General features: G+C 46.8%; 2 protein-coding genes and 1 long non-coding RNA gene across 3 annotated transcripts; 2 read left to right on the top strand and 1 right to left on the bottom strand.

Moving 5' to 3' along the window:
- The first annotated feature begins 4,025 nt into the window (after nucleotides 1-4,025).
- LOC138364480 (putative uncharacterized protein FLJ46204) lies at nucleotides 4,026-4,595 on the top strand. The gene has a single exon (XM_069324123.1). It carries the CDS (start codon nucleotides 4,026-4,028, stop codon nucleotides 4,593-4,595), a length of 570 nt encoding a protein of 189 aa, XP_069180224.1.
- Nucleotides 4,596-7,181: 2,586 nt separating this feature from the next.
- LOC138364479 (putative uncharacterized protein FLJ46204) lies at nucleotides 7,182-7,751 on the top strand. The gene has a single exon (XM_069324122.1). It carries the CDS (start codon nucleotides 7,182-7,184, stop codon nucleotides 7,749-7,751), a length of 570 nt encoding a protein of 189 aa, XP_069180223.1.
- An 8,866-nt stretch (nucleotides 7,752-16,617) lies between these two features.
- Nucleotides 16,618-17,691, bottom strand: LOC123757363 (uncharacterized). Its single transcript, XR_006772739.2, has 3 exons — nucleotides 17,456-17,691; nucleotides 17,164-17,328; nucleotides 16,618-17,053 (listed from the first exon to the last, which is right to left on the bottom strand). It is a non-coding gene; the product is annotated as an uncharacterized lncRNA (long non-coding RNA).
- Between the last annotated feature and the right edge of the window lie 9,235 nt (nucleotides 17,692-26,926).

The following is a 26,926-nucleotide window of genomic DNA, read 5'->3' as shown; positions in this document are numbered from 1 at the left end:
CTTACACCACGCCACTACACGCCTCACACCTCGCCACTTCCACGCCTTACACCATGCCACTTCCACGCCTCACACCATGCCACTGCACGGCTCACACCACGCCCCTACACGCCTCACACCACGCCACTGCACGGCTCACACCACGCCCCTACACGCCTCACACCTCGCCACTTCCACGCCTCACACCACGCCACTACACGCCTCTACCACGTCGCACACCACGCCTCACACCACGCCACTACACGCCTCACACCATGCCACTTCCACACCTCACACCACGCCTCACACCATTCCACTACTACGACACACACCACGCCTCACACCACGCCACTACACGCCTCTACCACGCCACTACACGTCTTACACCACGCCACTTCCACGCCTCACACCATGCCACTACAAGCCTCACACCACGCCACTTCCACGCCTCACACCACTCCACTACAAGCCTCACACGACGCCACTACACGCATCACACCACGCCACTACCACGCCTCACATCATGCCACTACCACGCCTCACACCACACCACTACCACGCCTTTCACCATGTCACTACCACGCCTCACACCACGTCACTACCACGCCTCACACCACGTCACTACCACGCCTCACACCACGCCACTACCACGCTTCAAACCACGCCACTACCACGCCTTACACCACGCCACTACCACGCCTCGCACCACGCCACTACACGCCTCACACCACGCCACTACCACGCCTCACACCACGCCATACCACGCCTCACACCACGCCTTACACCACGCCACTACAAGCCTCACACCACGCCACTACCACGCCTCACACCACGCCACTACCACGCCTCACACCACGCCACTACACGCCTCACACCACGCCACTACACGCCTCAGATCACGCCACTACAAGCGTCACACAACGCCACTACACGCCTCACACCACGCCACTACCACGCTTCAAACCACGCCACTACCACGCCTTACACCACGCCACTACCACGCCTCGCACCACGCCACTACACGCCTCACACCACGCCACTACCACGCCTCACACCACGCCATACCACGCCTCACACCACGCCACTACCACGCCTTACACCACGCCACTACAAGCCTCACACCACGCCACTACCACGCCTCACACCACGCCACTACCACGCCTCACACCACGCCACTACACGCCTCACACCACGCCACTACACGCCTCAGATCACGCCACTACAAGCGTCACACAACGCCACTACACGCCTCACACCACGCCACTACACGCCTCATACCACGCCACTACAAGCCTCACACCACGCCACTATCACACCTCACACCATGCCACTACCACGTCTCACACCACGCCACTACCACGCCTCACACCACGCCACTACCACGACTCACACCACGCCTCACACCACGCAACTACCACGCCTAACACCACGCCACTTCCACACCTCACACCACGCCACTACCACGCCTCACACCATTCCACTCCCACGCCACACACCACGTCACTATACGCCTCACACCACGCCACTACCACGCCTTACACCACGCCTCACACCACGCCTCACACCACGCCTCACACCACGCCACTACCACGCCTCACACCACGCCTCACACCACGCCTCACACCACGCCACTACCACGCCTCACACCACGCCACTACCACGAGTCACACAACGCCACTACCACGCCTCACACCACGCCATACCAAGCCTCACACCACGCCACTACCACGCCTCTCACCACGCCACTACGACGCCTCACACCACGCCACTACCACGCCTCAAACCACGCAGCTACCACGCTTTACACAAGGCCAATACCACGCCTCACATCACGCCACTACACGCCTAACACCACGCCACTACCACGCCTTACACTACGCCATACCACGCCTCACACCACGCCACTACCACGCCTCACACGACGCCGCTACCACGTTTTACACAAGGCCACTTCCACGCCTCACACCACGCCACTACCACGCCTCACACCACGCCACTACACGCCTCACACCATGCCACTACCACGCCTCACACAAGGTCACTTCCACGCCTCACACAACGCCACTACACGCCTCACACCACGGCACTACCACGCCTCACACCACGCCACTACACGCCTCAACCCACGCCACTACACGTATCACACCACGCCACTACACGCCTCACACCACGCCACAACACGCCTCACACCACGCCACTACCACGCCTCACACCACGCCACTACCACGCCTCATACCACAATATTACCACGCCTTTCACCATGTCACTACCACGCCTCATACCACGCCACTACCACGCCTCACACCACGCCACTACCACGCCTCACACCACGCCACTACCACGCCTCACACCATGTCACTACCACGCTTCAAACCACGCCACTACCACGCCTCACACCACGCCACTACCACGCCTCACACCATGTCACTACCACGCTTCAAACCACGCCACTACCACGCCTTACACCACGCCACTACTGTAAAACGGGTTAGGGTTTCTCTCTGACTACTTCTCTTTCCTTCTACTCCCTCTACCCGTATTCTTACTTTTTATTCTCTACCAAGGGACTCCAAAACGTTTACCAAAGCCAACTCCACGCCACGTGGTCCTAAGACGATTGACCGACTTAGGATTCTACACCCAGTATGACGTGACCTAGGCTTTGAGCAAAACCCTAGAGTCGCCTCTACGCTGCCACCACCAGACCAGTAACACAAGAGCAATGATCGAGGTCTGGATCGATCACACTAATTACTCAACCTTGGGGCTTGATCCCCACTATAACCGATGACCGTGGAAACTTAAGAGTGTGAAATTAATTACACGGGAATGATTCGATGTTAGAATCGGCGCCCAATCCAACTCTGCTTCGTGTGGACCCCGTGACCAGGACAAGTTTACACATAAAACACATGGAAATAATAAAATGCAAAATATTAACAAATTTAATTTATTAAAAGAAAAACTAAAACAAAATCTAAATATGTTCACTCCCTGTCACTTTAACACTCCCTACTTGACCTGAATGGCAAATGAGACTATTTCTATACATAACAATAGCAACTATACCTTGGGCAACCAGCTAAAGATGTTGGGCTGGTCTTGGGGAGAGGTAAGATGGTTGACCTCTTATCCCAGTTGCTCTTGTCTCCACACTGATCTCTCCCTTGTCTCGTCTACCCCAGACAGAGCATTGTAACCTTCCGCCTAGTCAAAGTTTCACCAAGTTACTAGCAAGGTTTAAGTTATAACAATTAACCTCTGTTTGTACTGAATTGATCCAGACTGGTTGAATTATTTTACTGAAATTAAATTACACAAACATCTAACGGCAAAGCTGTTCCCGATCCCCCAAAAATGGATAATTGAACTTTGAGAAATAGTAGACCTGTCAACCCTGCTGACCTATGACCGCCGGTCACTCCGCCTTACAAGTTAGATCTGATTCGTGACGTCACTGATGGTGACTTAAACTCAATAATTAGAATACTCTTGATATTGTATCCAGTACTATTATACAATACAATTTTAATGCAAAATGAATAAAGGCTAATTTCTCTAAATTACTGAATACTATAGGATGGTTCATTATACGCAGCTATGAACAAAGCGTCGGTTATTTCCACCGCGAATTCCCCTGGGGTCAGGTTCCCAGGTCACCATGCGGGCTCAGCTTCCCATTCTCTTTTGTCGATAAACCACTCTGGATAATTCTTACAACAGCCTAGTTTGTTACACTACCACGCCTCGCTCCACGCCATTACACGCCTAACACCACGCCACTACCACGCCTCACACCACGCCACTACACGCCTCACACCACGCCACTGCACGGCTCACACCACGCCCCTACACGCCTCACACCACGCCACTACAGGCCTCACGCCACGCCACTACACGCCTCACACCTCGCCACTTCCACGCCTCACACCATGCCACTACCACGCCTCACACCATGCCACTACCTCGCCTTACACCACGCCACTACACGCCTCACACCTCGCCACTTCCACGCCTCACACCATGCCACTTCCACGCCTCACACCATGCCACTGCACGGCTCACACCACGCCCCTACACGCCTCACACCACGCCACTGCACGGCTCACACCACGCCCCTACACGCCTCACACCACGCCACTACAGACCTCACGCCACGCTACTACACGCCTCACACGTCGCCACTTCCACGCCTCACACCACGCCACTACACGCCTCTACCACGTCGCACACCACGCCTCACACCACGCCACTACACGCCTCACACCATGCCACTTCCACACCTCACACCACGCCTCACACCATTCCACTACCACGACACACACCACGCCTCACACCACGCCACAACACGCCTCTACCACGCCACTACACGTCTTACACCACGCCACTTCCACGCCTCACACCATGCCACTACAAGCCTCACACCACGCCACTTCCACGCCTCACACCACGCCACTACAAGCCTCACACGACGCCACTACACGCATCACACCACGCCACTACCACGCCTCACACCATGCCACTACCACGTCTCACACCACGCCAATACCACGCCTCACACCACGCCACTACCACGACTCACACCACGCCTCACACCACGCAACTACCACGCCTAACACCACGCAACTTCCACACCTCACACCACGCCACTACCACGCCTCACACCATTCCACTCCCACGCCACACACCACTTCACTATACGCCTCACACCACGCCACTACCACGCCTTACACCACGCCTCACACCACGCCACTACCACGCCTCACACCACGCCTCACACCACGCCACTACCACGCCTCACACCACGCCACTACCACGAGTCACACAACGCCACTACCACGCCTCACACCACGCCATACCAAGCTTCACACCACGCCACTACCACGCCTCCCACCACGCCACTACGACGCCTCACACCACGCCACTACCACGCCTCAAACCACGCAGCTACCACGCTTTACACAAGGCCAATACCACGCTTCACACCACGCCACTACACGCCTAACACCACGCCACTACCACGCCTCACACTACGCCATACCACGCCTCACACCACGCCACTACCACGCCTCACACCACGCCGCTACCACGTTTTACACAAGGCCACTTCCACGCCTCACACCACGCCACTACCACGCCTCACACCACGCCACTACACGCCTCACACCATGCCACTACCACGCCTCACACAAGGTCACTTCCACGCCTCACACAACGCCACTACACGCCTCACACCACGGCACTACCACGCCTCACACCACGCCACTACACGCCTCAACCCACGCCACTACACGTATCACACCACGCCACTACACGCCTCACACCACGCCACAACACGCCTCACACCACGCCACTACCACGCCTCACACCACGCCACTACCACGCCTCATACCACACCATTACCACGCCTTTCACCATGTCACTACCACGCCTCATACCACGCCACTACCACGCCTCACACCACGCCACTACCACGCCTCACACCACGCCACTACCACGCCTCACACCATGTCACTACCACGCTTCAAACCACGCCACTACCACGCCTCACACCACGCCACTACCACGCCTCACACCATGTCACTACCACGCTTCAAACCACGCCACTACCACGCCTTACACCACGCCACTACTGTAAAACGGGTTAGGGTTTCTCTCTGACTACTTCTCTTTCCTTCTACTCCCTCTACCCGTATTCTTACTTTTTATTCTCTACCAAGGGACTCCAAAACGTTTACCAAAGCCAACTCCACGCCACGTGGTCCTAAGACGATTGACCGACTTAGGATTCTACACCCAGTATGACGTGACCTAGGCTTTGAGCAAAACCCTAGAGTCGCCTCTACGCTGCCACCACCAGACCAGTAACACAAGAGCAATGATCGAGGTCTGGATCGATCACACTAATTACTCAACCTTGGGGCTTGATCCCCACTATAACCGATGACCGTGGAAACTTAAGAGTGTGAAATTAATTACACGGGAATGATTCGATGTTAGAATCGGCGCCCAATCCAACTCTGCTTCGTGTGGACCCCGTGACCAGGACAAGTTTACACATAAAACACATGGAAATAATAAAATGCAAAATATTAACAAATTTAATTTATTAAAAGAAAAACTAAAACAAAATCTAAATATGTTCACTCCCTGTCACTTTAACACTCCCTACTTGACCTGAATGGCAAATGAGACTATTTCTATACATAACAATAGCAACTATACCTTGGGCAACCAGCTAAAGATGTTGGGCTGGTCTTGGGGAGAGGTAAGATGGTTGACCTCTTATCCCAGTTGCTCTTGTCTCCACACTGATCTCTCCCTTGTCTCGTCTACCCCAGACAGAGCATTGTAACCTTCCGCCTAGTCAAAGTTTCACCAAGTTACTAGCAAGGTTTAAGTTATAACAATTAACCTCTGTTTGTACTGAATTGATCCAGACTGGTTGAATTATTTTACTGAAATTAAATTACACAAACATCTAACGGCAAAGCTGTTCCCGATCCCCCAAAAATGGATAATTGAACTTTGAGAAATAGTAGACCTGTCAACCCTGCTGACCTATGACCGCCGGTCACTCCGCCTTACAAGTTAGATCTGATTCGTGACGTCACTGATGGTGACTTAAACTCAATAATTAGAATACTCTTGATATTGTATCCAGTACTATTATACAATACAATTTTAATGCAAAATGAATAAAGGCTAATTTCTCTAAATTACTGAATACTATAGGATGGTTCATTATACGCAGCTATGAACAAAGCGTCGGTTATTTCCACCGCGAATTCCCCTGGGGTCAGGTTCCCAGGTCACCATGCGGGCTCAGCTTCCCATTCTCTTTTGTCGATAAACCACTCTGGATAATTCTTACAACAGCCTAGTTTGTTACACTACCACGCCTCGCTCCACGCCATTACACGCCTAACACCACGCCACTACCACGCCTCACACCACGCCACTACACGCCTCACACCACGCCACTGCACGGCTCACACCACGCCCCTACACGCCTCACACCACGCCACTACAGGCCTCACGCCACGCCACTACACGCCTCACACCTCGCCACTTCCACGCCTCACACCATGCCACTAACACGCCTCACACCATGCCACTACCTCGCCTTACACCACGCCACTACACGCCTCACACCTCGCCACTTCCACGCCTCACACCATGCCACTTCCACGCCTCACACCATGCCACTGCACGGCTCACACCACGCCCCTACACGCCTCACACCACGCCACTGCACGGCTCACACCACGCCCCTACACGCCTCACACCACGCCACTACAGGCCTCACGCCACGCTACTACACGCCTCACACGTCGCCACTTCCACGCCTCACACCACGCCACTACACGCCTCTACCACGTCGCACACCACGCCTCACACCACGCCACTACACGCCTCACACCATGCCACTTCCACACCTCACACCACGCCTCACACCATTCCACTACCACGACACACACCACGCCTCACACCACGCCACAACACGCCTCTACCACGCCACTACACGTCTTACACCACGCCACTTCCACGCCTCACACCATGCCACTACAAGCCTCACACCACGCCACTTCCACGCCTCACACCACGCCACTACAAGCCTCACACGACGCCACTACACGCATCACACCACGCCACTACCACGCCTCACACCATGCCACTACCACGTCTCACACCACGCCAATACCACGCCTCACACCACGCCACTACCACGACTCACACCACGCCTCACACCACGCAACTACCACGCCTAACACCACGCAACTTCCACACCTCACACCACGCCACTACCACGCCTCACACCATTCCACTCCCACGCCACACACCACTTCACTATACGCCTCACACCACGCCACTACCACGCCTTACACCACGCCTCACACCACGCCACTACCACGCCTCACACCACGCCTCACACCACGCCACTACCACGCCTCACACCACGCCACTACCACGAGTCACACAACGCCACTACCACGCCTCACACCACGCCATACCAAGCCTCACACCACGCCACTACCACGCCTCCCACCACGCCACTACGACGCCTCACACCACGCCACTACCACGCCTCAAACCACGCAGCTACCACGCTTTACACAAGGCCAATACCACGCTTCACACCACGCCACTACACGCCTAACACCACGCCACTACCACGCCTCACACTACGCCATACCACGCCTCACACCACGCCACTACCACGCCTCACACCACGCCGCTACCACGTTTTACACAAGGCCACTTCCACGCCTCACACCACGCCACTACCACGCCTCACACCACGCCACTACACGCCTCACACCATGCCACTACCACGCCTCACACAAGGTCACTTCCACGCCTCACACAACGCCACTACACGCCTCACACCACGGCACTACCACGCCTCACACCACGCCACTACACGCCTCAACCCACGCCACTACACGTATCACACCACGCCACTACACGCCTCACACCACGCCACAACACGCCTCACACCACGCCACTACCACGCCTCACACCACGCCACTACCACGCCTCATACCACACCATTACCACGCCTTTCACCATGTCACTACCACGCCTCATACCACGCCACTACCACGCCTCACACCACGCCACTACCACGCCTCACACCATATCACTACCACGCTTCAAACCACGCCACTACCACGCCTCACACCACGCCTCACACCATGTCACTACCACGCTTCAAACCACGCCACTACCACGCCTTACACCACGCCACTACTGTAAAACGGGTTAGGGTTTCTCTCTGACTACTTCTCTTTCCTTCTACTCCCTCTACCCGTATTCTTACTTTTTATTCTCTACCAAGGGACTCCAAAACGTTTACCAAAGCCAACTCCACGCCACGTGGTCCTAAGACGATTGACCGACTTAGGATTCTACACCCAGTATGACGTGACCTAGGCTTTGAGCAAAACCCTAGAGTCGCCTCTACGCTGCCACCACCAGACCAGTAACACAGGAGCAATGATCGAGGTCTGGATCGATCACGCTAATTACTCAACCTTGGGGCTTGATCCCCACTATAACCGATGACCGTGGAAACTTAAGAGTGTGAAATTAATTACACGGGAATGATTCGATGTTAGAATCGGCGCCCAATCCAACTCTGCCTCGTGTGGACCCCGTGACCAGGACAAGTTTACACATAAAACACATGGAAATAATAAAATGCAAAATATTAACAAATTTAATTTATTAAAAGAAAAACTAAAACAAAATCTAAATATGTTCACTCCCTGTCACTTTAACACTCCCTACTTGACCTGAATGGCAAATGAGACTATTTCTATACATAACAATAGCAACTATACCTTGGGCAACCAGCTAAAGATGTTGGGCTGGTCTTGGGGAGAGGTAAGATGGTTGACCTCTTATCCCAGTTGCTCTTGTCTCCACACTGATCTCTCCCTTGTCTCGTCTACCCCAGACAGAGCATTGTAACCTTCCGCCTAGTCAAAGTTTCACCAAGTTACTAGCAAGGTTTAAGTTATAACAATTAACCTCTGTTTGTACTGAATTGATCCAGACTGGTTGAATTATTTTACTGAAATTAAATTACACAAACATCTAACGGCAAAGCTGTTCCCGATCCCCCAAAAATGGATAATTGAACTTTGAGAAATAGTAGACCTGTCAACCCTGCTGACCTATGACCGCCGGTCACTCCGCCTTACAAGTTAGATCTGATTCGTGACGTCACTGATGGTGACTTAAACTCAATAATTAGAATACTCTTGATATTGTATCCAGTACTATTATACAATACAATTTTAATGCAAAATGAATAAAGGCTAATTTCTCTAAATTACTGAATACTATAGGATGGTTCATTATACGCAGCTATGAACAAAGCGTCGGTTATTTCCACTAGGGTCAGGTTCCTAGGTCACCATGCGGGCTCAGCTTCCCATTCTCTTTTGTCGATAAACCACTCTGGATAATTCTTACAACAGCCTAGTTTGTTACACTACCACGCCTCGCACCACGCCATTACACGCCTCACACCACGCCACTACCACGCCTCACACCACGCCACTACCACGTCTCACACCACGCCACTACCTCACCTCACACCACGCCACTACAAGCCTCACACCACGCCACTACACGCCTCACACCACGCCACTGCCTCACCTTACACCACGCCACTACACGCCTCAGACCACGCCACTACAAGCCTCACACCACGCCACTACACGCCTCACACCACGCCACTACAAGCCTCACACCAGGCCACTACACGCCTCACACCACGCCACTACCACGCCTCACACCAGGCCACTACCACGCCTCACACCACGCCACTACACGCCTCACACCACGCCACTACAAGCCTCACACCACGCCACTACACGCCTCACACCATGCCACTACACGCCTCACACCACGCCACTACCACGTCTCACACCACGCCACTACCTCGCCTCATACCACGCCACTACAAGCCTCACACCACGCCACTACCACGTCTCACACCACGCCACTACACGCCTCATACCACGCCACTACACGCCTCACACCAGGCCACTACCACGTCTCACACCACGCCACTACCACGCCTCACACCACGCCACTACAAGCCTCACACCACGCCATTACACGCCTCACACCACGCCACTACACGCCTCACACCACGCCACTACAAGCCTCACACCACGCCACTACACGCCTCACACCACGCCACTACACGCCTCACACCACGCCACTACCACGTCTCACACCACGCCACTACACGCCTCATACCACGCCACTATAAGCCTCACACCACGCCACTACACGCCTCACACCACGCCACTACCACGACTCACACCAGGCCACTACCACGCCTCACACCACGCCACTACCACGCCTCACACAACGCCACTACACGCCTCACAAAACGCCTCACACCACGCCACTACCACGCCTCGCACCACGCCTCACACCACGCCTCACACCACGCCACTACCACGACTCACACCAGGCCACTACCACGCCTCACACCACGCAACTACCACGCATCACACCATGCCACTACCACGCATCACACCACACAATTGCAACACCTTTCACCATGTCACTACCACACCACGCCACTACCACGCCTCACACCACGCCTCACACCACGCCTCACACCACGCCACTACCACGACTCACACCAGGCCACTACCACGCCTCACACCACGGCACTACCACGCCTCACACCATGCCACTACGACGCCTCACACCACGCCACTACCACGCCTCACACCACGCCACTACCACACCTCACACCAGGCCACTACCACGCCTCACACCAGGCCACTACCACGCCTCACACCACGCCACTACCACGCCTCACACCAGGCCACTACCACGCCTCACACCACGCCACTACCACGCCTCACACCACGCCACTACCACGCCTCACACCAGGCCACTACCACGCCTCACACCACGCCACTACCACGCATCACACCATGGCAATACCACGCCTCACACCACACCATTTCCACGCCTATCACCATGTCACTACCACGCCTCACACCACGCCACTACCACGCCTCACACCACGCCACTACACGCCTCACACCACGCCACTACCACGCCTCACACCACGCCACTACACGCCTCACACCACGCCGCTACCACGCTTTACACAAGGCCACTACCACGCCTCACACCACGCCACTACCACGCTTTACACAAGGCCAATACCACGCCTCACACCACGCCACTACACGCCGAACACCACACCACTACCACGCCTCACACCACGCCACTACCACGCCTCACACCACGCCACTACCACGCCTCACACCACACCACTAAGAAGCCTCACACAACGGCACTACCACACCTCACACCATGCTACTACACGCCTCTACCACGCCACTACCACGCCTCACACCATGCTACTACCACGTCTCACACCACGCCACTACCTCGCCTCATACCACGCCACTACAAGCCTCACACCACGCCACTACCACGCCTCACAAGACGCCACTACCACGTCTCACACCACGCCACTACACGCCTCATACCACGTCACTACACGCCTCACACCAGGCCACTACCACGTCTCACACCACGCCACTACCACGCCTCACACCACGCCACTACAAGCCTCACACCACGCCACTACACGCCTCACACCACGCCACTACACGCCTCACACCACGCCACTACCACACCTCACACCACGCCACTACCACACCTCACACCACGCCACTACCACGCCTCACACCAGGCCACTACCACGCCTCACACCACGCCACTACCACGCCTCACACCAGGCCACTACCACGCCTCAAACCACGCCACTACCACGCCTCACACCACGCCACTACCACGCCTCACACCAGGCCACTACCACGGCTCACACCACGCCACTACCACGCATCACACCATGCCACTACCACGCCTCACACCACACCATTTCCACGCCTTTTACCATGTCACTACCACGCCTCACACCACGCCACTACCACGCCTCACACCACGCCACTACACGCCTCACACCACGCCGCTACCACGCTTTACACAAGGCCACTACCACGCCTCACACCACGCCACTACCACGCTTTACACAAGGCCAATACCACGCCTTACACCACGCCACTACACGCATAACACCACACCACTACCACGCCTCACACCACGCCACTACCACGCCTCACACCACGCCACTACCACGCCTCACACCACACCACTACCAAGCCTCACACCACGGCACTACCACACCTCACACCATGCTACTACACGCCTCTACCACGCCACTACCACGCCTCACACCATGCTACTACCACGCCTTACACCACGCCACTACCACGCCTTACACCACGCCACTACCACACCTCACACCATGCCACTACACGCCTCTACCACGCCACTACCACGCCTCACACCATGCTACTACCACGCCTTACACAACGCCACTACCAAGCCACACACCACGCCACTACACGCCTTACACCATGCCACTACCACGCCTCACACAATGCCACTACAACGCCTCTACCACGCCACTACCACGCCTCACACCATGCCACTACCACGCCTCACACCACGCCACTACCACGCCTCACACCACGCCACTACCACGCCTCACACCATGCCACTACCACACCACTACCACGCCTTACACCACGCCACTACACGCCTTACACCTCGCCACTACCACGCCTCACACCACGCCACTTCCACGCCTCACACCACGCCTCACACCACGCCACTACCAAGCCTCACACCACGCCGCTACCACGCCTCACACCCCGCCACTACCACGCCTCACACCATGCCACTACCACGCCTCACACCATGCCGCTACCACGCCTCCCACCACACCACTACCACGCCTCACCCCACGCCACTACACGCCTTACACGACACCACTACCACGCAGTAGTAGGGAGTACAGCTCACAGGGGATTGTTTTTTTCAGGCCAGAGGACCCCTGTGGGGTGTAAGCGCCACAGGGGATTTTTTTTTCTGGCCAGAGGACCCCTGTGAGGTGTAAGCGTCACAGAGGATTTTTTTTTCTGGGGGAAAAAATCCCGTGTAGCGCTTGGGGGTTTTCAGGTGAATTTGCAAAATCCCGTGTAGCGCTTGGGGAGTTTCAGGTGAATTTGGGGACTCACAGATTTGGGATTAAGGATTTCTTATGAGTAAGTAATTTCCGAGATTTTAGAAGTATGGAATTCTTATGAGAAAAATAATTTCCGAGACTTAGAAGTTTGTTAAGGCCTTATGGGAGAAATTCAAATAACGTGTGTAGCGCTTTAGGGTTTCCAGGAGAACTCTACGGACATATTTTACATGTTTTCAACTTACAAAAATCGTCTATGTAAGCCTTAGTTTTCAGGTAAATTTAGAAAATCACCTGTGTAAGTCAGGGTTTTCAGGTCTCGTACCTCACACCCCCTCCCTCCCCCCTTACCTCGCAATCTCTCGCGTCACCTTTATTTACCTTACGCCCGGCCAGCCAGACGCTTCCTGTAGGTCGCCTCTTATCATATCTTATCTTTTCTTCTCCATAATATCTGGACCGTCCCTCCTCTCTCTCTCTCTCTCTCTCTCCTTTCATTCAGTTCAGCTATTTTCCAACATTGTATGTTTGCTCCTTTTCATTAAGCAAGTCAGTTTTACACAAATAAATCGTGTTAGTAAGCATGTTCTAGCTCACGTTCCCCGCCTTAGTCCCCTGTCGTATAATGAATACTATCATTCCAATCCCTCTAAAATTTAAAAATAATCATATTTCAAACGTAGTTCAATACAGTAATTTAGTTACCGAGCTCCAGCGCTTGTCCTCCGCCTTAGCTCTCTCTCGTATCTTCGTTAATACCTATTCAAATTCCCCGAAATTTCTACCCGCTGTATTTCAGACATAGTTTAGTAAATGCAAACAATTATCAAACTCTAGCTCTTGTCCCCAGCTTAGTTCATTTGTACAAAATCGTTAGTAACAGTCCAAATTCCCTGAGATTTTTACCCTCTGTATTTCAGACACCGTAAATAAGATCAAAACAGTTATCGAGCTCCAGCTCTCGTCCCCGCCTTAGTTCTCTCTCGTAAATTTGTAAATAACCCATCAATTTCCCGAAATTTAAAAGCAGACATACTTCAAAGTTAGTAAATAAGATCAAGTCAGTTACTGAGCTCCAGCTCTCGTCCCCACCTTAGTTCTCTTTCGTATCTTTGTAAAATAACCCATCAATTTCCCTGAAATTTTTACCCTCTGTATTTCAGACATAGTAAATATGAAGTAAACAATTATAAAACTCTAGCTCTTGTCCTCTGTCCAAGCTCACTTTTTTAAATTCATTACTCTCAGTCCAAATCACCCTGAGATTTAAACACCCAACTACATTTTCAGACATAGTAAATAAAAACCAGTTCAGTTATCAAGTTTCAACTCTTATGCCCCAGCTTAGTTCATTTTGTACAAGTTCTTTATTTTTCCAACTAAATCACCTGAGATTTAAGATCACCTTATTTTCTAACGTAGTAAAATTAATCTGGACATTAGCCAAGCTCCATTTCCTCAGCCTTAGATCATCAGACATAAATATATTCGATCAAGTCCGTCTCCAGCTTAACTCTTATCCGAGTACTCACATAACCCCAACCTGTGTAATTACCTTTCATCCCCTCTCACATTCCTCCGTCTCATCCAAGTCTCATAAATTTAAATGTAGCTGTTAATTTGCGTTCTTTCCCCGTTCATAGCATATTCTCTGTAAGTTCAGATCTGTACTTAGTCTTACATATTCTCTAGTTCTTTCCCATTTTATACAAGACTTAAACAACTATTACTGTCTCCTCTATCTTATTTAAACATGAGTCATATGTAAATATACCCAACTCCTTCCATCCATTACAAGTCCTAGCTTGTTCACCGCCCAACTCACTACGCTATTTCTACTTTACATGTTATAGCATGTTTTCCGCTCATCTTGGTACCAACCCTTACAATCTCTCTCTCATTCCTTTACATGTCTCAGCATGTTCGCCTCGCATCTTACTACGCTGTCTACTTTACATGTTGTAGCATGTATTACTGTGTCCCATATCTTATTTAAACATGAGTCATATGTAAATATACCCGACTCCTTCCATCCATTACAAGTCCTAGCTTGTTCACCGCCCAACTCACTACACTGTCTACTTTACATGTTGTAGCATGTTTTCCGCACATCTTGATACCATCCCTTACAATCTCTCAATCCTTTACACATCCCAACTTTCAACCCTTTCTTACAATTTTCCTCCATCCCTCCGCTACATGTTCTTACCCGTTCATTACAGTCCACTACATATTCTCTAATCATCTCTGTACTAATTCTCAAAACTAGTTGTTTCTGTCATTTTAGTAAGTAAGTAAGTAGATCATCGTTATTAACAACAACAACATCAGTAACATTACTAATTCACAGTGAGTTACTACTGAGCATTTAGTAGTTATCCATTTTCAAAATAAGGTCAATATAAATCATTCTAAGACATCTTCGTACAATTAAAGATACTTGCCTGTGCACTAAGTCATTACTTACAGTAGCATCTTAAGGCATTGTTTTCGTAACTCAGTTTTATTAAACATACACCTTCATTAGTCAAAGGAAAACTTTTCAAGTCATTGTATTCAATATTTCCGTTAAACTTACTACATCATGTCATTATTCGGTTTCATAATTAAGTACTTGTTTCAGTCCTCCAATGTAATAAGCAAATTATTCTATTAAGGATAAAGAAATCTTATTTAGAAGAGACATTAAGTTTATTACAACATTTAACGCATACAGTTATTCATAGTAGTTATACAAGTGTTCAAGAAAATCATATACAGTTAATCATAGTAGTTATGCAATTATTCAAGAAATCATAAGTGTTCAAGAAGCAATTGGATTTATTATATATAAAATATTTCCTCTACAAATTGGACAGCATTTCAGAGCTAAAAGACAACCACTGCATGTCACCATATGTTTACATGGTAGTATTACAATATTTATATTTTTATCCATACAAACTCTGCATAAAATATCTTCTTCCCAAGATTGTTCTGTACAGTCCTTGTTTTCAACAGTGCTATTACAAGTCTCCGGTAAAGTTTTCAATCCCAGATCTTCAGGCGTAACTTCTTGTTCCTTTTTATCATCGACTGCTTCATAAATTAAGTCCCGTACCCGTAAATAAATATCTGTACCCTCTTGCATATACCTCAACACGATTTCTAGACATCTACTTTGTATAATAAAAGGTAACAAATCTCTGGATTCCTTAAGGTACTCACTTAAAGCATATCTTATACTCTCAACAGGTATTAATTTTTGATGAATCAGATGTTTGAACTTATCCATACCCTCCATTAAGATATTAATTAAATCATTGTCTATAGGTTTTATAGGTAATGGCATTGTCAATCTAGCATTCTTAACAAATTCCTTGCCCCTTGCAAGAATAATGTAAGCACATTCTGGACTACATCTCGCATGTAACGTCCAAGGATCATCTTCTGGTCTCCAATTTCGTATTCCACAGGCGCAGTGATAGCAGCAGACGTGGTCACTTATACCTGAAAACCAAAAACAATCCAGCATCATCTCGTTACTATCTTTTAACTAATATTCATTATTTCTTTACTTATAACTCTATTAAGTTTTAAATAGTTAAAACACTTCATACCACAGTAAAAAAAAACAGCTTCTGCCAGCTCATGAGAAGTTTGCTTGACGCTTCCAGGCCATGTCATATCAAATGTCTCTAGGCGAGATTTATAAGTTACCAATCCTGGATTCAGCGATTTCCTAAATTTTATCAATCCCAGATCTTCCTTAGGAGGAGCACCACCTAAAAAATATAACGTAGTTACGTAAATTATTCTTTAGAAGAATAAGAAGTATCTATTTAAGCAATCAAGTTTTGTACAGAGTATATAAGACTGGTATAAGAATACATCATAAGAATATATACTTACTACTATCACTTATTTTCTTATTTCCCAGTTCTATTTTATGGGAAACAAATTCCAGTCCATATTTGAAAGCTATCTCAGACACCTCTAAAGAAACATTGTCACTCCTCTTGCCTCTAATAAAGGCACAGTCTTGATTAATGATCTTATGACGTCTTCTGGGGCTATCACCAACAATCCATGCACCTACTATACAATAACAAAATGCACACAAACAGTAATCACTATTGCGAAGGTAATAGAACCCATCTTCAACTAATTCAATAGGGTTTAACCACTTAACAGGCCAATCCACAAATGTTTGTAGTCTAACTCCTGCACATTTAAGGCTTTCTATACTGTAAAACTTCCTGGCACACAGAGGATCCATCGTGTGAGGGCAGCACTAACTATTAGAGTAGGATAAGCAAGTATATATATCCCTAAAATAAGTATCGTACATCGCTACATATTTAACAGTTTCCCCATTTAAAATAGACAGTAATTTCCTCTAAATACTTCTCTATTAAAAAATCCTTAAAGTTTCATAATTAAATAAAGCTCTTATATAAATACTTAGTAAACTACTTTCATTATTTATTAGACTTATTAGAAAAATACATCACTTTGGCAATCTCGCTAAAAGTATACTGTTGCGTCATTATTCGTAGCTGCCATACATAATGATAGATATATATATAATTTAGTAGTAAATTCTTATTTAATCTAATTAAAAATATTTGCTTAAAGCATCTATATCCTAAAATGAAATATACTATTAGTTATAATGTCATATATAATATTATTCTAGGGTAACAAAAATCCTTATTAATATATTCAAATAAGTGGTAACTTTTACATTCCCCCCAATATAAGAGCGCGGACCTCACATTAGGGATATTATTACGATTATCTGGATCGTATCTACTACCTTACGAGGAAGAAAATTCACCATGGATACTGTTCTGACAACTTGTCAGGGTTATTTAACCGACGATTCATTTTGTAATAATGAAACCTGTATTGTGTACGGAGTGAACTGTATATCCTGTGTTCCCCGAGGAATGGCCCTAGACTTAGCCAAGAAATATTCTCATGCTGACGCTTATAATGTTCGCCGACCCTTGTACAGTCTTAAGAGATGTATCCCTGAAGATCGTCCAGTACCAGGAACAATTCATATCTCTAAAGGAGAAAATCTTCCGTATATTGTTGCTATAGCAACTCAATACGGTATTGGATTACCTATAGAAAGTAATAACATTGCTCAGGGAATTATAGAAAAATCAAAAGACAGAAACATGCTCGCTGGATTAAACGAAGATACATCCATTAATCGTCTCGTCTACTTCAAGAATGGTATGAAAGATTTATTTAACTTTATCAAGGACTCTACTCAAATTATGAGAGTTATAATACCAACAGGAATTGGGATTACATGTGTTCGAAGAGATAAAGTTTGGGAAAATACTTATCTTCCTGTTATTGAAGATATGTATAAACAGTTAAAACCCTACGGAGTGGAAGTTAAATTACTGTTTAACGAGGAGATTATGCAAAGGAAGAGCAAGTAACACTTGGCAACCTTTTGTGTGCGCAGTGTTTCTACGCGCAGCCTAAAGACGTATATATGCTTCCCCCGGAGTGATCTCTTACGGTGTCCTCCTCTTCTTGGATGTTAGAATCTACTTCAAGCTTGGATATTCAAGGCTATGGAGATGAAGACTATTATTGGAGACTTTGCCTCCCTGTCCGTCTACAATAATCACGACTGTTTATTGTACGATCTTGATGCTACGAGTGTACAAATGTGTAAAATTGTGCAAGGATTGTGGGATCGTTACCCATATGCGAGATTACATCGTGAAAACTTTCCTTACTAAAACCGGGCTGTTGTATCTTATCGCAGTAACCCTGGCAGTATACATATTGGAGAACCACCTGAATTTAACAACCGGATGGATGAAGATCCCCATCTACCCCTTATTATTGGATTAGTGACTCAGTTTGCTAGTAGACCTGCAACTTTACCAGCATATGAAAATCCTCCGTGTGAAGTACGAAGTTTAGATGAACATTTTTACGATGGACTTGAAAAAGATACAGAATATCAGAGATGGCGCTGGTTTGAAAATGCTCTGAAGGAAGCCCTTGTTTTCATTCTTAAAAGATGTGTTAAGAGAATTATTATTCCATATGGGTTTGGCATGTCAAGTTATTTGGACAACTCCGCAGTATGGGAAAGTAAATATTTGCCTATACTTGAGAAAATAGGACAAAAACTACGAAAACGAGGTATTGTACTCTTCATAGTACGTCCCGAAAACATCGTTCCTCCTCAGTCATCCACCCACGGCATCTTTGAAAATAAGATTCCATACATTGCTGTTCTTCAAAATGGACCCACAACTAATGCTACTGATGCTGCTAGGACACCTGCAGATGATGCTACGCCTGCTACCGCTGATGCTAGTTCACCTTCTATCAACACTAAGTTGTCTGATACAATTAATTCAACACCTGTTAATGTTACTACGTCTGTTGATACTAATGTTACAATGTGTGTTAGTAGTAGTTTTACAAATTTAGAAGAGAAGATGGATTGGGAATAATAATGTCTGTAAATAATTTATACTTTGTACATTTTTACAAATTAAATACATTGTACATTTTTACACATTAAATAACAAAATAGAAACTCGTGTGTTTATTTTCTCCCTTTTTTAATGTCTAAATGTCAACTCTACTTTTCTGAGTATATAGGAAGAGGTACGAAACTTTTTCTGCCTTACTTCAAGATGGATTGTTCTATGTACATGCAAGTGAAGCTTAAGCGTTTAAATAAGTGTATTATAGATGCTGATTTTACTAGTGATGAAATTCTAAAACCTGGAGACTGTCTTGTCTACGATTCTCATAATTTATCTGGCGGATTTGCACAACTGTTATGGGAAAAATATCCTTACAGTAAAGTTTCAGAGTGTGAAGTGGTACAGAATAATATAACTCCTGGTGGTATAGTACTTGCTTTATCTCCAGAACCAGAAATAAAACCTCATATTATAGGACTTCAATACGGTAGCTCTAATGAAGATCTAGGATTACAGAAAGATATTATTAAACGTTGGAGTTTTAAATCTGCAATAAGACAAATTTGTCGTCAAGCAAGAAATAATAATTTAATCCAGCGTATAATTATTCTATATGGTATTGGGTTTAATGACGGAATAGGATGGAGTAAAGAAGAACAAGAAGAATCGGAGACACACTATTTTCCAGGACTAGCCCATTTAGCTTATGTTTTAAAGAATAATAAAAAAGAATTATTAATGGTTCGTATACCTCTTGGAGAAGATGTTACGGGGACTGGGAGAGAGAAGAAACAAGTAGAGGGTGGATCTAATAAACGGAAGAGAATGTCATAGTTAAAACTAGTAGATCTAAAATAATACATATAACTAATTTGGAAACTACAGCTAAGAGAGAGGGGCGGAGCGTAACTATCTCCGATGTGATAAGCTAGGTCGGGATATATCTTACCATAAACTCCCCATCTTGGTCCAGCAGTGAGAAGACATACTCGGATCGATGGCTGCTGTATACAGTAAGTGCTTATTGTATGATGTACTTACAGTACTCGTTTATATTTGTTGTGATATAATTTTTGCTTATTATTGAATATCTTTTAGTTTTGAAATATTATGATTAATTAATAGTCCCTGGGTTAAATATTGTATTTTTCTTTTGTTTAAAGATTTACCCAATGTGATGGATGTGAAGAGTCTACCAGGGTTTGGAAGTATGCCTGATCTTGTGTCAGATACTATATGGCAAAGTCCAGCTGCGACTGTTTTGTGGAAGAATATGCCCCTGGCGGAAAAACAGACTTATAAAGTGATGACCCATACTGATAAATGTACACATGAGAACATTGTTCTGGCTCTAGCAAAGTTTATTAGCAAAAGTGAAAATGTTTTAATGATACTGATCGGTCGTGATTTTATAAAGTTGAAAGAAGAACTTCCATTGATAAAATGTAACATAGTCTTATTTAGCTTAAAAGAGAGCGTTACAGATGTACTCAAGAAACATGAGAATTGTCAAGTGTTGTTGCTGACGAAAATTCCTAGTAAGGCCGAGATGAAGAAAATTTCTTTGTTATTTAGAGGTGATAAAATAATTTGCACTTTTAGACCTAGACCCCGTTTTAAATACATATTTCCAGAATTTGAAGAAGTGCCTATAGGATGTAACTTAAAGGATAAATTTTTTATAAGAAAATTTGTGGATGAAATTGGTTCTCCAAATGCTGCAAACTGGTTTATTAATAAGTTGAGTTCTGAAGAACGAGAAGTGTATACTATAATGAGCCAGGATGAACTGCAACAGCAGGTAAATAGTAAGACTGTGAAAGAGCTTAGTATTATTCACCCTAAAACGGAAGAAGATGAACATTGGAGTTTAATTGATCATATGGAGGAGAGCTTTCCATCTTTTCCGTTAAATTTAATAAAGATGAGACCAGAAATAGGATATCATACCCCCCAAAAGATAGAAATAGAGGCAGTGATGAGATTTATAGGACAGGATCCTGTACTTGGTGTTTTCTCTGGTATGGCCTTTATTGAAAATCTTATTAGGATAAGGCATACTAATGTGGTACGAGTTACAGATAATTACTCGAATATGGGTGAGAGTAAGTGGATGGAGGTTGAACAAATGGATGCTGTAGAAGCAGTTAGGACTTATTGTAATGACAGAGAAGTACTTCTAATGTCCTGGCCTGAATTGATTTGTGATGATAATGTTTATAGCGATGCTTTCTATGTTTTAAAGGAATTTAAGGGACAAAAACTAATCTATTTTGGAGAAGGGGAAGGGGGTTGCTGTGCATGTGATGGATTTTTTAACTTGCTGGCTAGTGAGTTTCATTGTGTGAAATCAAATACATGTTTTACTTATAATTCTTTTCTAAATTCAAATGTTTATTTCTATATAAGACTGTAGTGTTTATGATTTCTCGAATACCTGTATATGATTGCTTCTTGAACACTTATGATTTCTTGAATAATTGCATAACTACTATGATTAACTGTATATGATTTTCTTGAACACTTGTATAACTACTATGAATAACTGTATGCGTTAAATGTTGTAATAAACTTAATGTCTCTTCTAAATAAGATTTCTTTATCCTTAATAGAATAATTTGCTTATTACATTGGAGGACTGAAACAAGTACTTAATTATGAAACCGAATAATGACATGATGTAGTAAGTTTAACGGAAATATTGAATACAATGACTTGAAAAGTTTTCCTTTGACTAATGAAGGTGTATGTTTAATAAAACTGAGTTACGAAAACAATGCCTTAAGATGCTACTGTAAGTAATGACTTAGTGCACAGGCAAGTATCTTTAATTGTACGAAGATGTCTTAGAATGATTTATATTGACCTTATTTTGAAAATGGATAACTACTAAATGCTCAGTAGTAACTCACTGTGCATTAGTAATGTTACTGATGTTGTTGTTGTTAATAACGATGATCTACTTACTTACTTACTAAAATGACAGAAACAACTAGTTTTGAGAATTAGTACAGAGATGATTAGAGAATATGTAGTGGACTGTAATGAACGGGTAAGAACATGTAGCGGAGGGATGGAGGAAAATTGTAAGAAAGGGTTGAAAGTTGGGATGTGTAAAGGATTGAGAGATTGTAAGGGATGGTATCAAGATGTGCGGAAAACATGCTACAACATGTAAAGTAGACAGTGTAGTGAGTTGGGCGATGAACAAGCTAGGACTTGTAATGGATGGAAGGAGTCGGGTATATTTACATATGACTCATGTTTAAATAAGATATGGGACACAGTAATACATGCTACAACATGTAAAGTAGACAGCGTAGTAAGATGCGAGGCGAACATGCTGAGACATGTAAAGGAATGAGAGAGAGATTGTAAGGGTTGGTACCAAGATGAGCGGAAAACATGCTATAACATGTAAAGTAGAAATAGCGTAGTGAGTTGGGCGGTGAACAAGCTAGGACTTGTAATGGATGGAAGGAGTTGGGTATATTTACATATGACTCATGTTTAAATAAGATAGAGGAGACAGTAATAGTTGTTTAAGTCTTGTATAAAATGGGAAAGAACTAGAGAATATGTAAGACTAAGTACAGATCTGAACTTACAGAGAATATGCTATGAACGGGGAAAGAACGCAAATTAACAGCTACATTTAAATTTATGAGACTTGGATGAGACGGAGGAATGTGAGAGGGGATGAAAGGTAATTACACAGGTTGGGGTTATGTGAGTACTCGGATAAGAGTTAAGCTGGAGACGGACTTGATCGAATATATTTATGTCTGATGATCTAAGGCTGAGGAAATGGAGCTTGGCTAATGTCCAGATTAATTTTACTACGTTAGAAAATAAGGTGATCTTAAATCTCAGGTGATTTAGTTGGAAAAATAAAGAACTTGTACAAAATGAACTAAGCTGGGGCATAAGAGTTGAAACTTGATAACTGAACTGGTTTTTATTTACTATGTCTGAAAATGTAGTTGGGTGTTTAAATCTCAGGGTGATTTGGACTGAGAGTAATGAATTTAAAAAAGTGAGCTTGGACAGAGGACAAGAGCTAGAGTTTTATAATTGTTTACTTCATATTTACTATGTCTGAAATACAGAGGGTAAAAATTTCAGGGAAATTGATGGGTTATTTTACAAAGATACGAAAGAGAACTAAGGTGGGGACGAGAGCTGGAGCTCAGTAACTGACTTGATCTTATTTACTAACTTTGAAGTATGTCTGCTTTTAAATTTCGGGAAATTGATGGGTTATTTACAAATTTACGAGAGAGAACTAAGGCGGGGACGAGAGCTGGAGCTCGATAACTGTTTTGATCTTATTTACGGTGTCTGAAATACAGAGGGTAAAAATCTCAGGGAATTTGGACTGTTACTAACGATTTTGTACAAATGAACTAAGCTGGGGACAAGAGCTGGAGCTCGATAACTGTTTTGATCTTATTTAATAACTTTGAAGTATTTCTGCTTTAAATTTCAGGGGGATTGGACTGCTACTAACGATCTTGTACAAATGAACTAAGGTGGAGGACGAGAGCTGGAGCTCGATAATTGTTTGGATTTACTAAACTCTGTCCGAAATACAGAGAGTATAAATTTCAGGGAATTTGATAGGATATTACTGAAGACACGCGAGGGGGGTAAGGTGGGGTACGAGAGCTGGAGCTCGATAACTGTTTTGATCTTATTTACAGTGTCTGAAATACAGAGGGTAAAAATCTCAGGGAATTTGGACTGTTACTAACGATTTTGTACAAATGAACTAAGCTGGGGACAAGAGCTAGAGTTTGATAATTGTTTGCATTTACTAAACTATGTCTGAAATACAGCGGGTAGAAATTTCGGGGAATTTGAATAGGTATTAACGAAGATACGAGAGAGAGCTAAGGCGGAGGACAAGCGCTGGAGCTCGGTAACTAAATTACTGTATTGAACTACGTTTGAAATATGATTATTTTTAAATTTTAGAGGGATTGGAATGATAGTATTCATTATACGACAGGGGACTAAGGCGGGGAACGTGAGCTAGAACATGCTTACTAACACGATTTATTTGTGTAAAACTGACTTGCTTAATGAAAAGGAGCAAACATACGATGTTGGAAAATAGCTGAACTGAATGAAAGGAGAGAGAGAGAGAGAGAGAGGAGGGACGGTCCAGATATTATGGAGAAGAAAAGATAAGATATGATAAGAGGCGACCTACAGGAAGCGTCTGGCTGGCCGGGCGTAAGGTAAATAAAGATGACGCGAGAGATTGCGAGGTAAGGGGGGAGGGAGGGGGTGTGAGGTACGAGACCTGAAAACCCTGACTTACACAGGTGATTTTTCTAAATTTACCTGAAAACTAAGGCTTATATAGACGATTTTTGTAAGTTGAAAACATGTAAAATATGTCCGTAGAGTTCTCCTGGAAACCCTAAAGCGCTACACACGTTATTTGAATTTCTCCCATTAGGCCTTAACAAACTTCTAAGTCTCGGAAATTATTTTTCTCATAAGAATTCCATACTTCTAAAATCTCGGAAATTACTTACTCATAAGAAATCCTTAATCCCAAATCTGTGAGTCCCCAAATTCACCTGAAACTCCCCAAGCGCTACACGGGATTTTGCAAATTCACCTGAAAACCCCCAAGCGCTACACAGGATTTTTTCCCCCAGAAAAAAAAATCCTCTGTGGCGCTTACACCTCACAGGGGTCCTCTGGCCAGAAAAAAAAATCCCCTGTGGCGCTTACACCCCACAGGGGTCCTCTAGCCTGAAAAAAAATCCCCTGTGAGCTGTACTCCCTACTACTCCACGCCTCACACCATACCACTACCACGCCTCCCACCACACCACTACCACGCCTCACACCACGCCGCTACCACGCTTTACACAAGGCCACTACTACGCCTCTACCACGCCACTACCACGCCACACACCATGCCATTACCACGCCTCACACCACACCACTACCACGCCTCACACCACACCACTACCACGCCTCACACCACACCACTACCACGCCTCACACCACACCACTACACGCCTAACACCAAACCACTACCAAGCCTCATATAATGCCACTACCAAGCCTCACACCACGCCACTACCACGCCTCACACCACGCCACTACACGCCTAGCACGACACCACTACCACGCCTCACACCACGCCACTACCACGCCTCACACCACGCCACTACACGCCTAACACGACACCACTACCTCGCCACACACCACGCCACTACCACGCCTCACTACCACGCCTCACACCACGCCACTACCACGCCTTACACCCCGCCACTACCACGCCTCACCCCACGCCACTACCACGCCTTACACCCCGCCACTACCACGCCTCACACCTTGCCACTACCACGCCTCACACCACGCCACTACCACGCCTCACACCACGCCACTACCACGCCTCACACCATGCCACTACCACACCACTACCACGCCTTACACCACGCCACTACACGCCTTACACCTCGCCACTACCACGGCTCACACCACACCACTACCACGCCTCACCTCACGCCACTACCACGCCTTACACCCCGCCACTACCACGCCTCACACCATGCCACTACCACGCCTTACACCACGCCACTACCACGCCTTACACCCCTCCACTACCACGCCACTACACGCCTAACACGACACCACTACCACGCCACACACCACGCCACTACCACGCCTCACACCATGCCACTACCACGCCTCACACCACGCCACTACCACGCCTCACACCACGCCACTACCACGCCTCACACCACGCCACTACCACGCCTTACACCCCGTCACTACCACGCCACTACCAAGCCTCACACCACGCCACTACCAAGCCTCACACCATGCCACTACTACGCCGCACACCACGCCACTACACGCCTCAACCCACGCCACT

Source organism: Procambarus clarkii, chromosome 13 (assembly GCF_040958095.1).
Source record: "Procambarus clarkii isolate CNS0578487 chromosome 13, FALCON_Pclarkii_2.0, whole genome shotgun sequence".
NCBI lineage: Eukaryota > Metazoa > Arthropoda > Malacostraca > Decapoda > Cambaridae > Procambarus > Procambarus clarkii.
Note: the sequence above shows the minus strand (reverse complement) of the source record. Positions and strands in the feature narration are given on the sequence as shown.

What these genes read in the sequence shown, in the direction of transcription:
- LOC138364479 (XM_069324122.1), top strand. Translation starts at nt 7,182, where the DNA reads ATGCCACTGCACGGCTCACACCACGCCCCTACACGCCTCACACCACGC.
- LOC138364480 (XM_069324123.1), top strand. Translation starts at nt 4,026, where the DNA reads ATGCCACTGCACGGCTCACACCACGCCCCTACACGCCTCACACCACGC.